Source organism: Sminthopsis crassicaudata, chromosome 1 (assembly GCF_048593235.1).
Source record: "Sminthopsis crassicaudata isolate SCR6 chromosome 1, ASM4859323v1, whole genome shotgun sequence".
In the NCBI taxonomy this organism is placed as follows: domain Eukaryota; kingdom Metazoa; phylum Chordata; class Mammalia; order Dasyuromorphia; family Dasyuridae; genus Sminthopsis; species Sminthopsis crassicaudata.
In genome coordinates, this window is record NC_133617.1 from 480,845,218 (window position 1) to 480,871,152 (window position 25,935).

The 25,935-nt window shown below is 36.7% G+C and overlaps 1 protein-coding gene across 5 annotated transcripts; it reads left to right on the forward strand.

The window, feature by feature from the left end:
• Positions 1-4,976: 4,976 nt before the first annotated feature.
• Positions 4,977-25,935, forward strand: CHST12 (carbohydrate sulfotransferase 12). 5 transcript variants are annotated; one of them, XM_074281168.1, is made up of 3 exons: positions 5,010-5,131; positions 5,703-5,819; positions 24,519-25,935. In XM_074281168.1, the coding sequence occupies exon 3, from the start codon at positions 24,611-24,613 to the stop codon at positions 25,868-25,870; it is 1,260 nt and encodes a 419-aa protein (XP_074137269.1). In that variant the 5' UTR covers positions 5,010-5,131; positions 5,703-5,819; positions 24,519-24,610; the 3' UTR covers positions 25,871-25,935. The 5 variants fall into 5 exon arrangements, with proteins under 5 accessions (XP_074137268.1, XP_074137269.1, XP_074137271.1 ...); XM_074281169.1 differs by lacking the exon at positions 5,010-5,131 and adding an exon at positions 5,173-5,373; XM_074281167.1 differs by lacking the exon at positions 5,703-5,819 and having other exon boundaries at positions 4,977-5,131.

The window sequence follows — 25,935 nt, forward strand, 5'->3', positions numbered from 1 at the left end:
CTTTAGAGGAGATCATAAGACGCTGTGCTACAGTGGGAACAAATGCTTTTTACACCCGGACAATGATGAATGTGGAAAGGCAGGGTCCCTCCTGGCAAGGGACTTCTAGAGAAACTCGGCGATGTTTTCAATGTGGAAAAATTGGACATCTAAGAGCTCAGTGTAGGTATGGAGATACAGTGAGAAGACAGGGTGAAAGAAGACCTAAAACCCCATGTCCAAAATGCAACAGAGGACTCCATTGGGCATCAGAGTGTAGAATAATTCAGGGAAATGGGATGAGGGGCCCAGGTCCAGGGCCCCAGGCAAAAAAGACTTGCGGCATGATGGCAGCTGATGTTATACCCAAAGAGTCTTTAGAAGGTCAGGACTCTGATTTGATCAACCAGCAGAAAAGCAATCACATGGTAGAACGGGATTACCTGATAAGTGAGCCAAAAGGCAATCAGATTGCAAAAATGGATTACACTTGGGGAGAATACAGGCCTTTTAAACCAACAGGGCTGTGTCCAGTGCAAACAATTCCAATGTAATTGCCAGATGATGAGAAGAGATTTAGAAAGTGGTAAATAGAAGGTAATTAGATAGGTTAACTGCCTGGGAGAGAGGGTTTGCTTGTATTTCTTCAGCAGGAGAAGGAATCAGATGGGTGCCAACGAGTCATATTCGCCTTATCCATCAGAGAGAGACAGAAAAAGAGAAAGACCTCAAAATAAAGGAGAAGATCTAAGAAACATCTGACACTGAAAGAGCATGGATAATAAGAAGACTGTTAAAGAACTTTAAAACCAGCAGGAATCATTGGACTTCCTCACACAAGATGAGACTAATGGACAATGGACTTATGGACATTTATAAATTTTCAATTTATGATTATGTTATATACTTCTAGCATGTGTTATGTTACTATGTTACTATGTGCTTATGTAATTTATGTAATTATCTGTAATACTTCCCATATTGATGGATTTATGTTTCAAGGTCATTTATGTAATTATCTGTAATACTTCCCATATTGATGGATTTATGTTTCAAGGTCATGACTGTCCTATGTTCTAAATCAAAAGAAAGGGGGAGATGTTAGGATTACTAAGTGAGAACTCAGGTTGTCTGGACAGTGACAAGGTGAGAATTCAGGTTTTCTGGACAGATGCCCATCCACTCAATATCCAGTTGAACCATTATTCTTGATGAGCTGTGTATGAAACTTCTTTTTAAGTAAAGAGAGAAAAAGTGACAGACTAAAGAGAGAGAGGACTGTATGTCTTCAAAATAATCAGTCAATGCAGAAATTAATTTGGATGTTTATAGATGAAGAAATTAAAGCTTCAAAAAGTTAAGTGCCTTCTTAAATCTTCAACTGAAACCACCATTTCAATTCCTTGGTTTAAATTTTTTCCATTTCTTTCATTAAATACCTAATTTTTCCCAATTACATGTAAAAACAGTTTTGACTTTTTTTTAAAATTATAATTTTGAATTCCAATTTCTCTCTTATCCCTTCTACTCTTCTCCTTCGAGAAGGCAAGTAATTTGATAAAGATTATACATGTGCAGTCATGCAAAACATATGTCCATATTAATCATGTTGTGAAAGTAATGAGAAAACCCCAAAACTCTTAAAATCTCCTTGGACTCTGCCTCAAGGAAGGGACCCCACCCCAAGCACAAACAGTATCTAAAAACCCACTGAATTCTATTCAAATTTTAACCCTGGCTGGAACTCAAGCAGGAAGCCAACCTGGGACTTCACCCACGGGCCCTTTCACATGGTCCAAAGCCCCCCTATTATAAAAAGGGCTAAACTGGAGTCCACTCTTTGCAGAGGTCCCAAACATGGCATCCTTATGCCGGCCATGTCAGAATTTCTGCCCACTGGAACTGTGGTTCCAGTGTCCTTTTATCTCTACCCTCAACTTTACTAACTAAACTTTACTTCCAAACCCCACAATAAACCTCTTTTATCAATCTAGGTTTTTGGGTCTGTAAATTCCTTTACAGAGGACTCTTGCACTGCTACTAGACCTCATTTAACTCTGTATCCTTGCGCTGAATCCAAAGGGGTTGCAGGAGAACCCTATTTGACTCCCTGTACCCTGTACCCTGAACCTGCCACTAGACCTCAATTAAACCTAATTTCATTTAGGTGTTCCTTATCTAGTTCTCATCAAAAGAAAACAGGGACAAAAATACCAAGACAATTTTTTAAAAATTAAAAAAAAAAAAACACAGTCTATTTCAACCTACATTCAGATTTTCAGTTCTTTCTCTGGAAGTAGAGAACATTTTTCATCATAGGTCTTTCAGACCCTTCAGAATTATCTTGGATCTTCATATTGCTTCACAGTTGGTCATTATATATAATATTGCTGTTACCGTGTACAATGTTCTCCTAGTTCTGCTAACTTCACTTTGCATCAGTTCATTTAAGTCTTCCCAAGTTTTTCTGAAAGCTCATCATTTTTCACAGCAAAATAGTATTCCATCACAATCATATATCACAACTTGTTTAGCTATTCTCCACTTGATGGAAATCCTCTTAATTTCCAATTTTTTTGCCACCACACAAAGAGCTACTATAATTATTCTTGAACATATAGATCCTTTTGCTTTTATCCCTTTGAGATACAGTCTTAGTAGTGGTATTTCTGGATCAAAGTATATATACAGTTTTATAGTCTTCTGAGCATAGTTTCAAATTGTTCTCCAGAATGGTTGGATCAATTCACAGATCTCCCAACAGTGAATTAGTGTCTCAATTTCCCCATATAAAATATTTCCTCAAACTGCATAGTTATCGTCAATCCACATCAACAATGTCTCTATTTTCCAACATAAGCATATACTAGAAGTATGTTATTTGTTCTTCTATCTCTCTTTCTGCTTCTGATTGGGCTTGACTTTTTCCCACAGAAGCTTCTGCATAAAAGATCATAGAGAAACTGGTTATCTTCAAGGACTAAAAGAACTTTATGTAGATGGGAAAAAAGGCAACGTTTGGGAATATTACACAACCTGTTTTTTTTGTTTTTGTTTTTTTTTGCCAGATTCTGGCCTGAGGAATTATAATATAATCTTGCATAGTATTCATCCCCCCTACTCCTCTCAGAGTCTTTTCTCCAAATGATAACTTTAATCAGCATATTTCAGAGCTAAGTAGGTAACTGGGGCAGTCACAATATAGTATAGAAACAATTAAGTTTAGTACTTCCTTAAAATTAGTTAAAATAGAAAACTATAAGGCAGAGGTTCTCAAACTCTGGCCTGCGGGCCAGATGCGGTATGCTGAGGACGTTTATGTGGTCCTTCGGTTTATGGCAAATAGGCTGAGGGACAGAGACAGAGTGTGAGCTTTTGTTTTTACTATAGGCTGGCCCTCCCACAGTATGAGGGACAGTGAACTGGCCCCTATTTTAAAAGTTTGAGGACCATTGCTATAAGGGATTAGGCTTTCCCTTTCTACCAGTTACACCCCCAGAGAGCTCCTTTCTTCCCCTTATTCCTAATGAAAGCTTCCCTAGAAGTGGCTTTAATGTGCCTAGGGCTTCTTTCCCCTTTCCACATCTCTCCCGAGGTTTGGATCCTAGAATCCATCTCTTGCTCTGAACAGTGTGACTCACCCTAAAACTCCGAAGTAGATAGGCTGGGAAGAGAAAGTCTCACTCTTGAGGGGGACTGAGCTAGGCTCTAATTTTTAGTGATCTGAGGAGTCCTCATTCTAACCAGTCTAACGCATTTGTATTCAAACTAATGGGTACGCTTTCCGAGCGAGAGAAACAATAGGGTCCTTAGAGAAGCCCGACAGACAGGTAACAGAACTAAGAGATCAGCTGTAAGAAGTCAGATTGCTTGTGACTGACAAGTGACTGAGAGGAAAAAAAGTTAAGGCCGTAAGTTCGGACTGCTTTTTCTAGTGTGGGTGTCCAAGGGAGGAGAGAGAAAGAACAATAGCTGTAGGGGACTATAGTAGGGTCAGGTTTTTTGTTTGTTTATTTTTGTTTTTTTAATTATTATTACAGGTCTCCTAGAATGATTGGTAGCTGCGGGGAAGCCAATAGGAAGGAGATAGCCGAAGCTTTGAGTTTGAGGAAGATACCATAAAGAAAAGAGCACTGGCCAACAATTACACTTTAAGGAATAAACATAATTAGATAAGAAAAGAGGAAGAATCACTGAATTAAACAGGAGCTAGAAAATAGAAGTTAAGGACAGTGTAGTGTGGACACTGGAGAAAAAGCGTTTCAAGGAAGAGGGAATAATCAGCGGTCCAATCCTGCGGAAATGTGAAGAAAAGGTCATTGGGTTTAGTGCTCATTCAAAGAGACGGTTTAATCCTGGGTTTAGTGATCGTAGGTTATCTGCGTCTTTTCAGCTAAAGCTGGTAGTTCTCAGAAGTCTTGTCCCCCTCGAGTTCATTTTCGTCATTTCTCCAGCTGCAATGGATGTTTCTAAATCAGCAAAGATTGCAACTGAGAGCTGAGGTTACAATAAACGGAAAATCAACTGATTACCAATTAGATCGGGGCTTTTTCAGGGCTGAGGAAGTTAGTGAAGGGCTTATTTTATGAACTGGCCGACAGCTGTCGGCCTACGCTAGTTCCCCAACCCCACCCCCTCCTCTTTCTGCGACTGTAGAAGGCAGGCACGCGGCTTAAGGCGGAGTTGAAAGGGGCGGGGACTTACAAACCCTAGAGGATTGGTTAAAGAGAGAGGGGGCGGAGCTTGTTGAACCAGGTGGATGGAGCTCATCTCAAATCATAAATAAGGCGCCACATGGCAGGGGAAGGGGAGAACAGGAGGTGGAGAGAAAAGACGCAAGGGATTTTAAGGGAAAAAAAAGCGAAAGAGAGAGCTAGAGCTGTCAGCGCAGGCGCAATGTTGCATCCCTCGGACCCAATTCCTTCTAATTCTGCCTCTTTCTCGCGAGAGTACGGAGTCGGAGGAGGTGCCCCTCGGCGGTCGGGGGGGCGGGACCCGGGAAATGGGGCGGCCTCTTTATGATCCGCTACTCGCGGGGCGGCGGCGCGATTGACTGACGAGGCGAGGTGAGGCGAGGCTGGTGGCGCGAGGCAGGCAACGGCCGACGGAGCGGCGAGACAGGGACAGCGCAGGAGGGGAGAGGAGAAGCGAGGTCCGGGCAGGGAGGCGGGCGGAGGAGGGATGGGGAGCCGAGAGGGAGGAGGGGCGGCACGGGGCGGCCCGAGGCGAGCGGCCGGGGACCTCAGCCGGCACTGGGGAGCTTTTGCCTAACGGTTCGCTTGTTGCCTGGCGGGTCTCGGCGCTTGCCAGGTCCTCCCGGGGGTGCGGGAGCTCCGGGCTCGCCTGGTCCCCCCGGCGGCTGCGAGGGGCTGCCGTGACCTCCTGCAGCTGCAGGTCTGTCCCCCTTGCATTCACCCTCATCCTTGCACTCTCGATGCACTCGCACGCACGCCCATTCGCACACTAGACGCAGGGTCCAGGCGGATGTTAGCCCTCGCACCCCCAGCGCTCCCGCCCCGCCTGCATCGGGAACATTCCTGGGACCATCCCAGCCTGAGAATCCCGGAGCTCGGGGACGGCCCCGACACCTCTCCGCCCTTAAGTCATTTAACACTTAGTCCGTGCGAGCATGTGGCACGGGGCCAGGTGCTCCGTCCAGCCCACCTTTCTCGCGCTCTTCGGGGCTAATCCTCCTCCTCCTCCCTCCTTCTTTCCTCTCTAAGGTATTAAGACATCGGCACGTAGGAGGGCGTGGAAAGGGAAAGTGCTAACACCGGGTCTGGGCTCCCCTAAGAAGGAGGGGGAATGGAGGAGGCGGTAGGAAGCATCCTTTTGTATCGGTAAGAACCTTGGAGTCAAAGTTCTGTAGAGAGAAAGATGTCTCCCCCACCCCCAAGCTCTTCTGCTTCTCCGGCTTAGTGCATCCTAGTTTCCTGTTCGGGCGAATGATGAACTCCAGGGTCCATGTGCCATCAGGACTGTGTGTGTGTGTAATGTACATGTATGTACAGTTTTAACTTCTGTGGAAACCTTTTGTAATTTGCATTCAAATTAATACCTCCCAGCTGTTACTTAGACAAGTGCCTTTCAAAATTGATATTGGGAAACTGTTGCATTTATATAAATGCACACAAGTGGATGTATAGGTATGTATACATATATGTATATACCTATACATACACGCATGCATATATGTACAACATGTTATATAAAATATACACGTACAATGTTCTATATAAGTGTGTATATCTATACATGTGCATGTTTATGTATATTTATGTATATGCATAACATACACACATAGCAAACATTACATAATACACACAATATCACATACATGTTATGTGCGATATATGCTATATGAATGTGCAAATACATATGTTTGCACTTATATACATACATCATACATTGTGTATATGCATTATGAGGCATCAAGGTGGTGCAGTGGATAGAGTGCTGAGTCAGGAAGACTTCAGTTCACGTCCAGCATGGGACACTTACTAGCTGTGTGATCCTGGGCAAGTCACATACCCTTGTTTGCCTCAGTTTATTCATCTAAAAAGTGAGCTGGAGAAGGAAGTGGCAAATCACTAAAGTATCTTTACTTAAAAAAAAAAAAAAAAAGTCACAAAGACTTGAACATAACTAAGCAACACATCATGTATATGTGTAGATATCCACACATACATGTGCATATATGTGTAAACTGATAGAATTTCCACTCAGAAAACAATTTAACTTATTAATTTTAAACCCTATCTTTTTGAGCTAATAACCCTAACCTTGCTTTTATCTTGTATTTCTTCTTCTTCTTCAATTCCCAGCCTGATTTTAAAGAATTGTGTTGTTTTTTGCATTGAAAAAACCCAGATCTCTTTGGGAGTGAGGATTCTGTGGAGTTTTTGTTTGTACATTTATTAATTCATTTACTGCTTTTGAGCTGGAAAGGAGAAAAAGTATTTATTCAATAGCACAAAGATGCTTCAGTATTATAGATGCTTTCATTAGTTTTTTTTTTTTTTTCTTCCCTCACTCTGGTTTAGTTAACTTTTAATTTCAGCAGAGAAAGGACTCTGTTCTCCATCATGGAATATTTTTTTTGTACTACTATTCTTATCACTATTGCCTAAATTGACTAAATCTACTTGGTTCTGTTAAGGTACTTTCAAATGTTAATGTTTCTTCTTTCTTACTTTTGTAAAGTAGCTACTGTGTAGATTCTAGCATGATGTATTTAGGTTGTGGAATAGTGTTTCATAAGTGACCTTTTGCTCCAGAAACAGTTTTACCTCTTCAGCTAAAGGAAACCATGTATTAGTTGCTAATAGTAGAATTTATATCTTCCATTTGGGCTTTCAGCCATTACAACATCACTGGCAGACTGTTGGCAATTGTGGAGATTCTGTCTGGCACCAAACACAACAAACCATGGTGTTTTTGTAATTATTAAATTATTTATTTTATATTCAACAACATAGAAGACTCAGTATGAATAGGAATGTGAATGGCAAGCAAAGTGGTTGCATTAGTGGCTTTATGAGTTAGTCCTGCCTAAACTGTGTTTATGCTAGAGATGACAGAATCCGGATTTCAGGTAGCATTCATTAACCTCCTTAGTCTTTCCTTTGATTTGATGAAAGATCAGGGTAGGCATCATATATAACTATCATGTACCCTGAATTCTTTCTTATCTTTCAAGAAGGATTGTTGGTAGAAGAATGGTTGGATTTGTTGTTTGCCTTCCAAGGATAAAACTAGATAACCAGTAAGAAGCAAGTTTGTAGAAAGGCAGATTTGGTGTCAATATGAAGAAAAACTTTGAGCTGTGAGTTGGCTCAGGAATTTGTAGGCTCTCTTTTCTGGTAGTTTTCCAAACAAGGGTTGGTATATTATAGATGGGATTCCTGTTCTGGGATTACTTGGACTAGATGGCCTTGAGGAGAGGGGGTTACTTCCAACTCTGTGCTGTGTTTTCATACTTTGTGTTGTCTTTGCAGTCTGATTTTTGGAATAGGTCAGTGCTAGTATCTAGGTAGAAAGGAAGAATAGAGACATTAATAAATCATAATTTAAAAGTAGGAATACTTATTTCCTGAAAATTGCCTGAAAATCTTTATGCTTATATTATTACCATAACACCTGTGAAGACCTCTGAAATTTACATATTTTTAAATATGTAAGGCTTTATTTACATGCAGCTATTAGATATGTCATTGAAAATTATTATTGGGAACCTATTACTTTAAAAAGCCTCATTTTAATCCCACTTTATTATAGGTTGATTTGACAAACAGGACATCTAAAAATTTATCAATAAGACTTAAGAATAAGACTTTGAGGGAGCAATACTGCTTGAGATCAGTAGTATAGTTATCGTCTGTTCTATCTGAACTATTTGAGACTGCTGATTAATCCTCTTCTTTCCTTGAAATCTTAATGCTCTACATGTTATTAGCAGAAGGGAGATTTACATGCTAAACAATATTAAAGCTGATAGTTCTAGGTAATTATTTTTTAATGTTACATTATTTATTCCAGCTGTTTTCTAAATTATTTTGGGGTATATTTACTCTCTGGAACTTTGGAAAACAAAAGGTGGTTGTTTATTTCATACACAATTTGTACAGGCTTATGATGTGTCTAGATTGGTCAGGAAGTTTCCATTTACTTGTGTTAGTAGTTGTCTTTTCTGGCTTATCTTGAAACTGACAGTATTTCCTGCTTGTATCCATAGTAATTGCCATCCATAGATTATTAGAATGTCTGAAAGACAGGCTTTCTATTCTTATTGTTAGGTGACGCTAATTTTGGCTCTGCTGCTTCCCACACCCAGACAGATCAATCAGCTTGCCCCATTTGTCAGTGAAGTTGAGAATTTAATTGCTTTCTAGTTTTATCTTTATTGTATTCATTGTTGTTACATTCTGTCATCTAGTTTATATGTCATTGACTTGTTTCCTTGTTTACTATTGGATTATTAATCACTCTGGTCTGAGTAATCTATTATTACTTTATCCTTTTGAGATGAGTTTACTTGTTTTTGTGATTTTTGTAGAAGCTATTTTATTTTTCCTTAAAATTTGCAAGTCAAATATCAATAAAATATTTAGCAGTCACACTCTGCTCTCTGATAGATGCTACAATCCAGATCCTAACCTTCAAGGAGCTTACAGTCAAAGTTGAAACAATTCTCATTAATTATTTAATTTTAATTGTTTCAAAAATTTTATATCTTTTTTTGTGAATATATCTCCCCCCATTCTCATTATTTAATAAGTCTCCCCTTTGTATCAAAGAATGATAAGGCAAAAAAAAAAAATTGAACAAAATTAATCAAACTGTCAACCAAATCTGACAGAATATGCAAAGGTACACACTTATAGTGCCTCATCTTTGTTTCTTAGAAGAGAAGGTTTTACAGTTATTTCAGTCACTAAATTATGAGATACTTATTGAAAATGCTCTAGGTATTCAGAGGAGAATCTCTAGATACTGTAGACTTTTGTTCTATCCCTAATTTTCCTCTTTGACCTTGGATGAATCAGTTATCTTCATCGTATTCTCCTTTTTCATTTGGAAAATGAATATGATTTCTTCTATCTATAACTTTCTGTGCTTACAAAAGCATATTTATAAAGCCACCTTCAATATGAAAGTGGAGTTTTGAATTGGACCTTGAAGAGTAGTCTGGATTTGAAAAGATTCAATTCTAGGAAGAAGAATTAGCACGGACTAGAGGTTGGAAATTAGTCTGGTTTAGGTTGGGGATACTGAGCCTAGCTAACCTGGCTCATCTATAGGATTAAATAAAGGTGGGAAATTAGATAGACGAGGACCAAATTCTGGAGGGCCTTGAAAATCAGGTGAAAGAATTTGGTCTTGATGTTGTAGAGATTGGGAGCCATTACAAATGGTAGCATAGAAGCAAAAGTTAGTTTGTCAATTTACAGAGATAACTGAAAGGGAAAGGCTAGGTATAGGCAATTTAGGAAGTTAATGCAAATAATCCAGACATAAGATAAGGAAGATCAAATTAGGTTGGTACATCAGAAACAGGAGTAGGGGAAAGCCAAGAGAAGTTTCAGAAGAAGAAATAGCAGGATTTGGTAACATTGGTAGATTCATTTCAAGCATTAAGTTCTTGGGGAGCAATCTAATCAAACTATCAAAAAAAACCCAGCTCTGCTTATCTTTAGTTCCTATTAATTGTAAGTATTAAATACTAGCAATTTTACTGAGAATCTTAGGGAGTTAGAGTTTTGTTTTCCTGATGGAGATAATGTTCAGATTGTCCAATGTACTATGTAACTAAATATCTAAGAAACTGTAATATACAGTGGCCACAGGTTGAGGATAACCAACAGGTCTCAGACCTCTTAGAGTAAGAGGGGTATCTACTATAAGCATATAGTGGAGTGGATGGACAGCAGTTTGTGCCAACAGCCATCAAGATAACAGAAGCAGGTATTATAGAGTTTGAACAGACATCAAAGGACACCAGGGTCATCCACTGCATTCCAGGCCATTGCCAATGGCCTTGACTTTTGTTGTACCCCTGGACTTTGATAACTCAGGAAGAGAGAAAGTAAGGCTTACAACTTTGTGCAAGTGTTTTAGGTAATCCATTTCACATACAAGTCAAGACATCACCATGTTGTCATTGGTTCTCTTCCAAAAAGAATTATGTAAGGCATTGTTCTAGGCCCTAGTGATACAAAGACAAAAGGGAATTAGTTCATTCCCTTAGGAAGCTTATATTTTGTTGGATCCAGGAGAAGAAAAAAATCAAAGATAATTTCTAGCTTAGAAGATTGGAAGGCTGAAGACGCTAATGAATTAGAGAATATAGGAAGGAAAGCCAGTTTCTAAGGAAGAATCACAGGTTATAATTTGATTATATTCCATTTAAAGAAATGGTGATAATATTCAAGTGGAAATGGAGTGAAATTCTAGTTTGGAGGACTAGTGAGAATTTGATGAAGATGTCTTTTTATCATTTGCAAAAAAATATTAGTTAAAATTATGAAAATGAATGAAATTTCCTAGGAAATAAGTATAAAAAAGAGAAAACTAGGTTATATATATATATGTTATATACATATAATATATACCCATACACACATGTAATATATATAACCAACATACAATATATAAATATAGATACAATCACACATATAGGGACATACATATGTACATGTGTGTGTGAATATGTAGGGGGGCTAAAACTCCAAAAAGATATGTTTGAATTAGACCACTGAACATTTAAGGCTAATTACCTATTTGATGTGAAACCATGACTATTAGCATATATTTGGATAAATGGCTCTTCTTACCATTGGTGCTAGCTGAATGTTTGGTGTTAAGATAATCATAGGCTAGGATTAGAGGGCAGAAGGTGGAGTACATAGGGTGGAGGGCAGGAGGTAGGCCAGAGGCACTTAGCTGCAAGACTAGGAGAAGAGAGGCTGGTGACTCTGGACTCCAGAATCCAGGATTTTGCTTGTCTGCCTCCTTTACTTCTCCCCTTAAAGACCAAGGACTTTAATTTATCCTGATTCTGTCTGACCCCAAAGCCCTCCAGGGAGCTAGCCTATACTCTACATGTATACACATATATGACTTTCATTTAGTTTTTGCAGGAATCAATGAATAAGCATTTATTAAGTGCTTACTGTGTTCTAGGTTCTGAGGATACAAAGACAAAAGTGAAAAAGTCCTGTCCTCAAAGAGTTTACATTTTAATGGAGATAATACTTAAGTATATCTAGCATATGGACAAAATGAACACAAGGTGGTTTTGAAAAGGAATGCTCTAGCTGCTGGGGATGGGGAGGGGGCAGGAAAAAGGTTGTTTGAATTGATAATATTGCTGTAAGAATTAAGTGTTTAGTTCTTTAGTTGCTGACTACTTATTCTTATAAATCTAGTGATAAATTGTTCCCAGGATCAATTTAAATACTAATTAAGCAACTTTATATGGAAATTGCAGTTTTGGATCAGGAAAAAAAAAAAAGGAAATAATCTCAAGGTACAATTCTGCTATAACTCAATGAAAGTCAGCTTTAGTTATTCTGTTTTAATAGAACCATAATGTAAATTACAGATGAGACATAGTGGATCCAAGAGCAAATGTTGACAGCAGTAACAGAAACTATAGATTATTGTTGGCTACAGTTATGGGAATAGCATTAACAAGCCCAAGCTATGTGATATTTATGAAACCTGCAAACAAGTGTGTATTCTCATGTTTTGTGGCCAGTTTAATTAACAAATAAAATGCCATGAAGTTTTCAAGATTGGCAATACTTTTTTTTTTTTTTTTTTTAAGAATTGCTTTGAGGGGGCAGCTAAATGGTGCAATGGATAGAGCATTGGCCCTGAAGTCAGGAGGACCTGAATTTCAAATCCAGCCAAAGACATCTAACACTTCCTAACTGTGTGACCCTAGACAAGTCCCTTATCCCCAACTGCCTCTCTCCCCAATCTCCTTTTCCCCCACCCCAAATCTAGAATTGCGTTTGTGAGAAAAAATCCAGTGCTTTTAGAAATTGAGATGACCAAGGTCTGTTTCTTAGTAGAACAAGCAGTTCTGGTACTATAGAATCAATGCACATTTACTTATTAAGCATTTGCCATGGACTAGTCACTGGAAATACAAATTTTAAAAAATGAATATAATACTGATCCCACAAAGGTTAGGGGAATGTTATCAGGGAAGACACATATAGACTTATATAATCAAAGTAAATAGAAGGGTGTTTTTGTTTGGGTTTTGGTGGGGAAGGCACTATCAGCTTTTCACTATCAGGAAAGGCTTTATATAGAAGGTAGCACTTGGTCAGAGTTTTGAAAAAATGAATTATTTTAAAGTGGTAGGGGTGAGATGGGAGTACATTCTAGGCATGTTGATAGCCAGTGAAAAGACTTGAAGATGGGAGATGCATTGGCTTGAGTGAGCAAGAGTAAGAAGGCCAAGTTAGCTAAAATGATTTTAGGCTGATAGAAGCTGGCTATTAGTTGAAAATTTACATATAGGATCTGAGTAGTTACATTGGAATCATTGAATTTATTAAAACAGAAAAATTGAATCTTGGAGATTCTTAGTAAATCTGTTAGTCTTTTGCTAATATGAATTATTAATTAGTATAATAGCATTTTTAACAGTTTGGTAAATCTTCAAACAAAAAGAGGGGCAGTGGAAGAGAGTAAGCTTTTATATAGTTCCTGCTATGTGCCTAAAAGATTTCAGCTAACCCTGACCATTTTGAGAGAGACCTAGTCCTAAAAATAAAAATAATTAAACTATTTTCCTTATCTTTCAAAACATTTATTTATCTTAGTTTAGGTGATAGAATAGATAATTTATAGGCACAATAACGATAGTACCGAGAAGGAACTTTGAAAGATCCTTAAAAAAAAACCTGCAAGCAACAAAAAAAAAAAAAAAAAAAAGATTAAACCTTATACCTTTTGCATAATGATTTAGCTAGTCAAACCAGACAAAATTAAAGCCCGACTTCCGGAAATTAAGTGAGCTATTGTAGAACAGTTGACAGAATGAACTCATCTATGTGCAAAATAGTGAGGTGATTTTACAATAGGGTGAAAAGCCTAGTCAAATTTAATGATAGCTGGTTGTCCAAAAAACATGGGGCACTTTTACAAATATTTTCATTTGATGATCCAATATTCTTGCAAGGTAGTTGCAATTATTACCCTCATTTTACAGTTGGGGAAGCTGAGGCAAATGGGTTAAGTGACTTGCCAGGATCACATAGCTAATAAGTGTTAGTGGCTGGAATAGAACTCAAGTCTTGCTGAGTCTTGGCTAAGCTTAGTTTCATCTTAGAAGTATTGTGTCTTCATATAATAATCACTTTGCTACATCTCAGACCTTTCAGTACATGTAGCTGGAAAAAAATTGTATATCTTCTTATGAAATATTTCCTCACTTTAAAAGAATCTCAACTTGACATCCATATCATCATGGTACAGAGGATGTAATGTCATGTAATGAGAGGCTGTAGGACTTGACATTTTTTGTGGGCATTTGTTAAACATCCACCTATTTGTCACTATGTTGATTAATTTATCTTCTCATTCATTTCCTGCCTTAAGTTTTTTTTTTTTTTTTTTTTTTTTTGTTTGTTTGTTTGTTTGTTTTTTGCTGAGGCAATTGGGGTTAAGTGACTTGCCCAGGGTCACGAAGCTAGGAAGTATTAAGTGTCTGAGACTACATTTGAACTCAGGTCCTCTTAACTTTAGGGGGCTAGTGCTTTATTCACTGTGCCATCTGCCTTATGTTTTTAAAGCTTTTTCAAAATGTTCACAGGATGAACTAAATACACCTCAAGCAATTTTTCATCAAGTAAACTATTGATGTGATGTGAAAATCAGTTTTTAAATAAGAATTTTAATATGGAATCAGAGTAAATGACAAGACTTTGCAGAGTTTATATTTTTTTTAATCTATCAGTTAGGGGACATCTTTTTCAGACAAGATTTACTGAACACAATTATCTTTTTATTTAGTTCTGTGTTTAACAATACAGAGTTCTTCAGTGTACTAAAGCAATGCTTATATTCCTTTACTTAGCAGAGACAAACACATTTCTTCAACAGTTCCTCCACCCCTTATTGGTCTGAACAGTCATTTGACAAGCATGAGGCCTTGTATGGCAGCACAGAATGCTTCTCCCGGACTGCCAAGCCAGCCTTTGGCTTGCAATCCTGTAATATTGCCTGCCCCTCCCTGTGAGTCTTAATAAGCAGTCCCACCCCATATTCAAAAACAAACTTAACTTTCCAACTATGGCATTTTAGTTTTAATCTTAAATGTTTTCTTTATTTTACTCTTGTAAAAGGGATTGCATAAGTCCTTAGTTCCAAATTCTGATGTTTATTATTATAAGTTCTTGCAGTAAAATATCAAAAAAGATAGGCTTTTCCCTGTAAATCTTTCAAATGTGATCATATTTGATTGAAATACAAAAGGGGATTGCTTTTTATTTGTAAAGTTAGCTAAGTTAGTGTTCTTTCTGTGTCCGTCTTTCTCAGTCTCTGTCTCTCTCTCTCTCTCCCACCTTCTCTCCCTCCCCTTAGATTTTTGGTTGGAAATAATTCTGTGGACTCATTTGTATGACAAAAATAATTTTTTTTTTGAGTCAGGGTTTTAGTTATGTTTTTTTTCTTTGAAACCCACAAGTTCATTAATTTAACTCTCAATTTGTCCTTTCTGTTGTACCTTTTTTTCTTGATCCTATGGTAGATACTCCTACCTTATAAAATGGGATAAGGTGTTAAATACAGTGTCAGTTTTAAGCCATTTAAGCTCCAATGCCAGTAATTTAAGATGCTTAAGTGTTATTGTTTTTTTTTTTTTTTAATGAAATTGATAGTTGATGAAATTCTTTAACCCATACTCTTTTCCTTGTTTTCTACATCTGTTGCCAATTCTGTGAGCTATTTTCAAACTGACCACAAGCCAATTTATATTTTATATAAGTATTTTGGAAGGAAAGCAACCAGATTACTTTTAAAAAAAGGTTCCTTTCACAGGTATATTTCATACATTCAGTAGTTTTGTTTTTGTAATTGCTATTTATGTGACTTGTTTTGAAATTAGAAATTACTACAGAAATATGAATGTAAAATATTGCCTTTTTAACTTAATTTTTAAAGATTGAATTAAATTTTTTTTTTTTTTTTTGATACAGAACAATGCTTTTTAAAATACTTACCATCTGGCTTTGAAAAGTCAGGAACCATAAATGTTAGCTATATCTCCTTTCCCCTGTTCCTCCCCCCACCTTTTTGGTTAAAATTGGAAAGAGCAGAAGAAAAACTGGTTCAGCTGCTGAACTTCAGGTTTTAAAGTTGATTAGCTAGACAAGCAAGGCTTTTGCAATAGTATTAGTAAGGTCCTTTTATTTAAAAACCATAAGACCTTTTGTCTTTCCTTTTCATTCATGCCTCTTTGTATGTATGTTATTATTAGGTATGTATGTTTTTTATGTATGTAGTTATATATGGACCAAACAGGGGTGTGTGTGTGTGTGTGTGTGTGTGTGTGCGCGCGCACGCACGTGTGCCTGTGCATGTGAAATATACAGCATACATTTATGTATACACATATGCAGAAAATGAGACAAAATAATATTTTTAGTAATTTACTTTGTTCTTGGCATGAAGATGAGCTGTGATTCCAAGAAAAGCCTCTTAATTTTAGGATTCTGATTACATATCGCTTCACTATTACATAAACCTTATATTTAGGTTATTTGGTAAATACTTTTAATAGAGTTATCAATATTTCAGGAGGAAAATTAAGATATTATAATGCTATATGGAATTTTAGAACTGGAAGGAATTTGTAGATATAATTCAACTTTTTTCATCTTAAAAATGAAGAAATTGATGTCTGGAGGAGTGATTTATTTAATATCACATAGTGGCAGAAATAAGTTGAAGAACTGGGACTAAAAACCGAGTCATTTTGATTCTTTATTCAAATTTCTTTCCAGCATACTTAGAATGGGCTATGGGTTAAAAGATTTAAAATAGCTAATAAAGCTAATGTAAAGGGGGAAAAGTTTGAATAACTTGAAGGAATCATAATAAGCATCATCTTTTTAAACAAAAGAAAACACATAGCTTTGAACTTTTTAATAAATAATGAAATGTCAAATGACTCAACTCTGGCATAGTCCATTTTTCAGAAATGAATATTGAGTTGAATACAGGAAGGGAAAATTTGTTATTAAAGTTCCAGCTAGATTTAAATTCTAAGAATGTAACTGAACTTATTGTGAGGAAAGTATCAAAATAGAGTTGTAATTGTGCAATTTTGTGTCTTCTTTGTTACTGAAAGATCAGAGACCTGGCATCTGGTGAATGTGAAACTGCCAGGAAGTGAAACAACTTGATTTTCATATAACAAAGAAGCACAATTCAGCTGAACTTACAAGTAAACTTGTCTTCCTTCCTTGTTTTTGACTAAATTCAGCTCTGAAAAAATAAGAATATTGCCACCTGTGAATAAGATCCATGAGAATAGCTAGAAAAATATGGGCCATGAATTTCTGTTAAAATAAGTTTGCTTCTGTTGGAAGGGGACAGCTGTTAATACCAGAAAAGTTGTGGACCTGTTAGTGAAGTTTTTATTATATTGCTTTAGTAATTCATCTACAAGAATAGGACCAGATTGTTTATTGCATTTAAATTAAAAATAAAATTTTAATAATTTTCTACAAAATTTTGCAAAACATCCAAACTAATGATTACTTTGTAAGTCACTCAATCAGCAAACATTAAGCTCCTGGTATGCTCTAAGCATTGAACTAGGTACCAAGGATACAAAAAGAAAAGTAAAACTGCCCCTGCCTTCAAAAGGCTCAGGTCCTAATGGGGGAGACAATACCTAAATGGGGGGGGGGAAGGGCAGGGAATAAGTAATTAAATAGCACTTACTATGTTCTAAGCACCTTGTTAACCACTTTTTCCTGCCTTCCTCCCCTCCCTTTCTTTTCTTCTCTCCACTCCCCCCCCCTTTAGATCCTCCTTCTGGATTCCCCTTTATCCCTCATCCCAATTTGATCCTTACAAAAACCTTGTGAGATAGGTTATTGTCCTTGTTTGACTGTTGAGGAAATTGTAGAACTTTTAAATGACTTGTTCACATCACATCTAGTATGCATCTGAAGTTGGGCTGGAACTCAGATGTTCCTGATTCTAGTCCTGATGTTGTAACCATGCTCTATCAGTTGTCTCTAGATTATACAATATATGAATTGGATGAAAGGTAAGAGGTAGTGGAAGGCATCAATAAAAAGGCCTCATGCAGAAAGTAGTGTTTTAGCTGTGTCTGTGTCTTTAAAGAAGGAAACGGAAATCAGAAGTGAGGAAGAATCAAGGAATTTTTGAATTATTTAAGGAATGAGGGACAGTCGGTGCAAAGGCTGATATAATATCATTTGTGGGGATGAACAAGAAAGTGAGTAGGGCTAGATCAGGGAATATGTGGAGGAATTCAACTGTAGTAAAGTTAGTGTTAGGATAGAGTCAGGTTGTAAGAAACTTTAAATATCCAAAGTATAATTTATGTCTGGCAATAGGGAGCCAGAAATATTTATTTATCATAGATCATAAATCTAGAGTTGGAAAGGTTCTCAGAGGCCATCTAGTTCAAAACTTTTAATTTATAGAGGAGAAAACTGAGGCCCTGAGAAGAAGGGTGTTGCCAAAAGTTGCACAGGTAATACATGTTACAAGTAGGATTTTAACCCATTTCCTCTGATTCTGGAGCCTCCATTCTTTTGAAAAACGACTTGATCAGATAAATTGAAATTGGGAATGACTTGAAACTGGTAGGCCAATTGGAAGGCTGTTGCAGTAGTTTAGATGAGAAGTGTTGAGAGCCTGAATTAATGTGGTGGTTGTATAATTAGAAGAAAATGATAAATTCAGGGGATATTGTGGAAATAGAAATGTGAGATATTTGGGTTGAGAGTAGAGAGAAGAGAATGAATTATGAATCTTGTTAACTGGAAGGATGGTGGTGTTCTCCATAGAAATAGGGACGTTTGGAGGAGAAGTAGATTTTTTGGGGGGAAAGATGATGAATTCTGTTTTGGACATCTGAATTTGAGATGCCTGTGGAGCATCTAGTCCAGTAGGCAGTTGGTGATGGTAAGCAGAAATTCAGGAGACATTTCAGGACTGAATTTATAAATTGGAGTATTCTTTTTTTTTTTTTTTTTTTTTCAGGAGTCAAAAAGAAGTGTAATTTCTTTTTTTTTTTTTTTTTATTCATTTTTCCAAATTATCCCCTCCCTCCCTCTACTCCCCCCGATGGCAGGTAATCCCATACATTTTACATGTGTTACAATATAACCTAGATACAATATATGTGTGTAAATACCATTTTCTTGTTGCACATTAAGTATTAGCTTCCGAAGGTATAAGTAACCTGGGTAGATAGACAGTAGTGCTAACAATTTACATTCACTTCCCAGTGTTCCTTCTCTGGGTATAGTTATTTCTGTCCATCATTGATCAACTGGAAGTGAGTTGGATCTTCTTTATGTTGAAGATTTCCACTTCCATCAGAATACATCCTCATACAGTATTGTTGTTGAAGTGTATAGTGATCTTCTGGTTCTGCTCATTTCACTCAGCAACAGTTGATTTAAGTCTCTCCAAGCCTCTCTGTATTCCTCCTGCTGGTCATTTCTTACAGAGCAATAATATTCCATAACCTGGAGTATTCTTTATAGAGGTGATAATTGAACCCCAGGTTACCAAGTGGGAGTATAGTAGAGAGAAAAGAGGGTTCAGTACAGAATCTTGGGGTACATCCATAGTTGAAGACATATTGATTTTCTAGAAAAGGTGTTCAATATATGTAGTATATTCTGTATGATTAAATATATATAGCTCCCTCTTATACTCCCCTCTTCATCTCACACTTCTTAATTGCCTTTAGCCATTGTCTTTTCTGTATCATTGCAAGAGGTGGCTCATCACAAGGCAAATCTATCTATACATTCACAAGTGACCTTTCTAGCAGATTGCCCTCCTCTGATCTCACTTATCTTTGGTCTCTTCTAGTCACTTCCCAACTGACTACTGATGTGTATTATATGCTCATGTCTCACCCATTTTCAAAAAACCTTCACTTTATCTGACCATCCCTAATAGCTGTTGTCTCATATTTTCCCTTCCTTTTGAGACTAAACTCCTTAAGCAGGCTGTCTACAATAGAAGCCTCTACTTGCCTCTTAGTCTCAATTTGTCTTTAATCATTCCATTCAATGGAGACTCTGCTTTCTTGAAAGTTACCAGTGGTCTCTTGACAAAAGTTCTAATGGTCTTTTTCTTCATCCCTACAACCTCTCTACAACCTTTGACATTATTGATCACCCTCTTTTACTTGATAATGTATTTCTCTAGTTTTTTAAGATACTGTTCTTACCTAATTCTCCACTCACCTATCTGAAAGCTTTTCTCTTATGTAGTTCATCCAGGTCACAACTTTGGGGGTGTCCCTTAGGGCTCTTTTTGTCTTGGTCCCTCTTCTCTTCTTCTGTAATAGTGGTGTCAAAGTGAAATAGAAACAAGGTGTCACATATTGATCTAGAAAATCACAAGTCAGCATTTTGTTGTGTTATATTTTTTATTTATTTTGTCAAACATTTCCCAATTACATTTTATCAGAGGACATTTGTTTGAGTTTGGTGCCTTTGTTCTATACTATTTTACTTAATGATCTCATCAGCTTCTATGGATTCAAACAATCTCTACAATGATTCTTAGATCTATTAATTCATCCCTAACTTCTGTAGACCTCCGGTGTCTCATCTCCAACTGCTTTTTCAAGATTTTGAACTTTATATAACTCCATAACAGAACTCCCCCTTCCTAACTTTTCTATTACTATTAAAGGATTTTACTATCCTCCTAGTCACCCAGGCTTGAAACCTAGGCACCATCCTCAAATTTTTATTCTTTCCACCTTCCCACCTCCTGTAGCCAATTAGTTGCCAAAACTGGTAGATTTGTAAGATCTCTCATAATTATCCCCTCTGACACTGCCACCACCTTGGTGTACAAGTCCTCTAGACTATTGCGGTGGTCTGCTAGTGGACTCCCTGCCTCAAGTCTTTCTACTTCATCCTCTCTATTCAGCTCTCAAAATGATTTTCTAAAGTGCAAGTCTGACTGGGTCATTCCCCTATTCAGTAAACTCCAGTAGTTGCCTATCACTTCCAGGATCAAATAGAAATCCTTTGGCTTTAGCTTTTTTTGCTACCTTTCCAGCTTTTATACTCTCCAGCTTATCCCAAATGTAATCTGATTGGGCTAAGATAGATCTCTTTGTTCCTGGAAGCTATTTCTTTCCTTTCAAAGATTACTTATTAGCTTTCTTGGCTGCCATATCATGCCATTGACTTACATTAGTCTGCTAAAATTGCCAATTTTTTTTTTCAGATAAACTGCTGTCTAGCCTTATCTCCCCATTTTGTGTTTGTCTTTTTATTTTTTAAACTCTAGCATATATTTACATTTATCTCCATTAAATAGTATCTTATTAGATTTCGTCTAATGTTACAGTTTTCAGGATCTTTTTGAATCATTACTTTGTCATCTACTGTAATGTTATTATCCCTTTTCATCATCTGTAAATTTAATAATCATGTCATCCATAATTATGTCCAAGTTTTTTATAAAAATATTAAACAGCATAGGGTCAAGCACAGATTCCTGGAACATTCTACTTAAAAATCTAAGTAGACATGAACCGTTAATGAAATCAATCTTTTTCTTTTTGGGACTGTGAAAGAAGAATGTTTATACATTGTAAGACGCTATTGTATAGATTCTCTTTGCATATTTGTTTTTCTTTATTACAAGGAAAGGTTCATATTTGCTAAAGAGAAAGGAACTTATTCAGTCATTTAACCATTTCCAAATCTTCCCAGTTGTAATTGCTGTCTATTCTACAATTTTCCATATTTTTCATAAGAATGGCATATGAGAGTCTTTGTCAAATATTTTGCTAAAATCTAGGTAAACTTTACAATATTCCTTAGTAACCCTATTAAAAATAAAGTAAAAGTAGTTCCTGAATTCATTTGACCTGTTGGCTTCATTTTCCCTAATAGCAATGATATTATAGATGTGTACTATCATTACTAGCCACTTTTCTAACAAAGTAAACAAAACAAACTGACCATTTCTGACCGATCTATATTTCATTCTTCAATTATTTATTCAATTATTAGAACACTACTACTTCTCTGTGAAAAAGAATATGTCTGATCATCAGTTTTCTGGAATTGTTTGGTCATTTCATTAAAGTGTAATTCTCAGAACTGAAAGGGCTTCAAGAGGTGGTATGAATCTAGATAACTCTAAATATAAAAGTAGATCATCTTGGCTGTTTATTATCAAAACATTTAAGTTTTTATTTTTCCCATATCCCATCTCCTGCCTTTGCACAAGCTGAGTGCTACTTCTGGAATGCTTTTCTTCCTCAGTTCTGCCTCTTGGACTCCATATCTCCTTTCAAGGAGCTTTCAAGCTTGCATCACCATCTGTAGCAAGTCTTTCTTGATTCCTGCAATTTATAGTGTTTCCCCTCTGAAATTATTTTATATTTATATATATTATATTGTTGTATGGATTCCGGTTACTTTCTCTTCTTCCTCCCCCACTGTACCCCAGAGGGTGGGGACTCTTTTGTCTTGATATTCACAATTCCTGACACAGAATAGGCACTTAAGAAATGCTTATTAGGTTTGTTTGAATAGAATTTTTCTTACTGATATTAAGTCAGGACTGTTCTGTACTTTTGTAATCATTTTTTTCCCCCAACCTAAACATACATCTTTATGTTTATTACTTTAACCACATTATTTTTTTTTTTTTTCTTTTTTTCTTTTTCTTTTTTTTCTTTTTCTGAGGCTTGGGATTAAGTGACTTGCCCAGGGTCACACAGCTAGGAAGTGTTAAGTGTCTGAGACTAGATTTGAACTCAGATCCTCCTGAATTCAGGGCTAGTGCTTCATCTACTGCGCCACCTAGCTGCCCCCTCATATTATTTATTTATGGAGACATCATTGTAACTCTAGTTAGTATTTCAGACTTGGAATCAATCAGGAAGACCAGGGCTCAAATTTAGTCTTTGCTACTACTATATGTGATCCTTGGTAGTTCACTTAATCTTTATGTACTTCAGAGAACTCTCAAACTTTTCAGTAAAAGACAGTTGACATATGGGAGCTCCCTTGATAGGAATTTCCATGATCAGAGTCCCTATCATTGACAAAAATCAGATTCTTTGCATATGCTGTGTACTGTATTGATTCTTTGTTAAAACATTTAAGATCTTTTTGAATCCTGTGTCTGCTAATAATCCACATGCAGGAAAGGTGATTTTCTCTCCCCTCTCTCTTTCTGTCCTCTCTTTCTCTATATTTAATAAAGATATCTTTAAAAAGATTTGTGGGGCAGCTAGATGGCTCAGTGGATAGAGCACCTCTGAAATCAGGAGGACCTGAGTTCAAATCTGCCCTCAGACACTTAACACTTCCTAGCTGTGTGACCCTGGGCAACTCACTTAATCCCAATTGCCTCAAGGGGAAAAAAGATTTGCTTAACCTCCTAATTTTATATAATCTAAAAATCTGATTAGCTTTCAATCTTAAGTATTTATCCATATTATTGATAAAAATGTTGATAGGACAGGGCCAAAGCTAGAACTTAGTATTACTACTAGAAAATTCTTCTAGGTTGTTATCAAACCCTTAGTTTTCACTTTGTAGTTATAACTATGCAACCACATAATTCTATCATTCAAACTATCTTCTTACCCCCTCTCCTTCTTTGTTAGGTTATTATGAAATATTTTGTTGAAATGGATTCATACCTTTCAACATTTTCCACCCCATTCTACTAACCCTATCATATAAGAAAATGAGGTTTAATTAGTATGATTCACTGTTCTTAAACACATGTGGACATGATTCCTTCTTCATTTTCTAAGTGCTTAAAATGTATTTAATAATCTATTCTGAAATTTTGTCCAGTATTAATATCAAGCTCATTGGTCTGGATATTTTTTTTTTAAAGTAACATTTGACTATCTCTAATCTTTGAGTTTTTATTTTTCTTCATCTCTCTTAATTCCTTGAAGATTATGTGATCAAAGACCTATTGTTAGGATTTCTTCTACTCCTCTATGAGAGAGAAGTTCGACATTTATCCTGGGAATTTAAATTTACTTAAAATAGCTAACAGTTCTCATATTATCTCCTTACCCTTTTTGGAGTTCAGTTCCTTCTGTGTATTTTTTTTTTCTTTCAGCTTTGAAGTTTATTCTTTTTGATTGAAGATAAATATTGAACCAAAACTTGAAAATTTCTGCTTTCTGTCTATCATTTGTTAAAATAGTACCTTCCCCCCCAGGATAATGTCCTATTCCTTCTTTATTCTCTTTTAAACCTCTAAATGGAGCTTTTAAAAAAAAAGTTCCATTTTGTTCTTATCTTTTTTTTTTTTTTTTTTTTTTTTTTTTGCCAGCTTCACCTTATTTTGGTCTTTAACCTTTCTGACACTATTTCTATAGGTTTGTTTCAATTTTTATAATTATCATTATACTTTTCCTTCCTTTTTTGTATATCAAAAATTTCAATTTATGAGATGTAATTGATTACTGCAATTTTTAGTGTTTGTAATTATATCAGCTCTTTATGTGCCTTTTCTTTTTCTTCTTTAGTGTTATGATAAAGGGATTTCAGAGTAGACTTATTTTCCTCCTTATTCTCAAATATTAAGTACAAAATGTGGAACTAAATGCCGATCTATTACCAATTTCAATTTGAGTTTTGTTAAGAACCTAATTAATTTGTGACTGATATATAAAGTGAGGATCAATTAAAAGGAAGCTACTGTTTTTCAAGGTTCCAATTTGACTCAGAGAACCTAAGAGAGGATTTTAATTTTTAAATTTTTAACCTTATTTTCTTATTATCTTTTAGGCTTCTCACTACAGTACAATGTCTGACCCTTGTGTAAAGCGGAAGTGAACCTGAGTGAAAGAGGGGAGGTTCCTCTTACCATCACAGACAGAATGACCAAGATGAGACTTTTGAGACTTTGGATTGTCCTGGGATCTGTCTTTATGATCCTTTTGATAATTGTTTACTGGGATAATGTAGGGACAGCACATTTCTACTTGCACACATCACTTTCCAGACCTCATCCTCCAGGGGCCTTCCCTACCACTGGAAAAGATGAAGAGAGAGAATTTGTATCAGATGTAGATGAATTTCTTGATAAATTGCTTAGTTCTAGTGGGAAACAGAATGACCCTTTGAAAAAAAAGACTGAGCAGCCTCCTCTTCATGGCTCCACCAAACCTATTCTTCGTAATATGGAAGAGAATGTTAGAGGTTATGACTGGTCTACCCATGATACTAAGCAGAACCCAGATCAGGAAAAACTTCAGGCAGAGAGGAGAAATATGTTGCGGGAATTTTGTGCCAATTCTAGCTTTGTCTTCCCTACCAAGAATCGTTCATTTGATGATATTCCCAATTATGAATTGAATCACCTAATTGTGGATGACCGCCACGGAATCATATATTGCTATGTGCCAAAGGTTGCCTGCACCAATTGGAAACGAGTGATGATTGTTCTAAGTGAAAGCCTCCTGGATCAGGGTATCCCATATAAAGACCCCCTAGACATTCCCAGGGAACATGTTCACAATACTAGTACTCATCTCACTTTCAATAAATTCTGGCGTCGATATGGGAAATTTTCACGCCATCTTATGAAGATCAAGCTGAAGAAGTATACTAAATTTTTATTTGTTCGTGACCCCTTTGTGCGTCTCATCTCAGCTTTTCGGAGCAAGTTTGAGTTGGAGAATGATGAGTTCTACAGGAGATTTGCAGTTCCCATGCTGAAACTATATTCTAACCATACTAGCCTCCCCACCTCTGTCAGTGAGGCCTTTAGTGCTGGACTGAAGGTCTCATTTCCTGACTTCATTCAGTACTTAATTGATCCACGGACAGAAAAGCTGGCACCCTTCAATGAGCATTGGAGACAGGTGTACCGCCTATGCCATCCTTGCCAGATTGACTATGACTTTGTGGGGAAGCTAGAGACCCTGGATGAAGATGCAGCTCAACTGCTACAACTTCTCAAAGTGGACAAACTCCTTCATTTCCCCCCTAGTTATCGGAACAGGACTGCTAGTAGTTGGGAGGAAGACTGGTTTGCTAAAATTCCTCTAGCCTGGAGACAACAGCTTTATAAACTTTATGAGGCTGATTTTGTTCTCTTTGGGTACCCCAAGCCTGAGAACTTACTTAAAGACTAAGCAACAAGGGAAAAGTTCCCCAAAACACTTGTATTTTTATTTTAAAATAAAATAACGATCTGTCC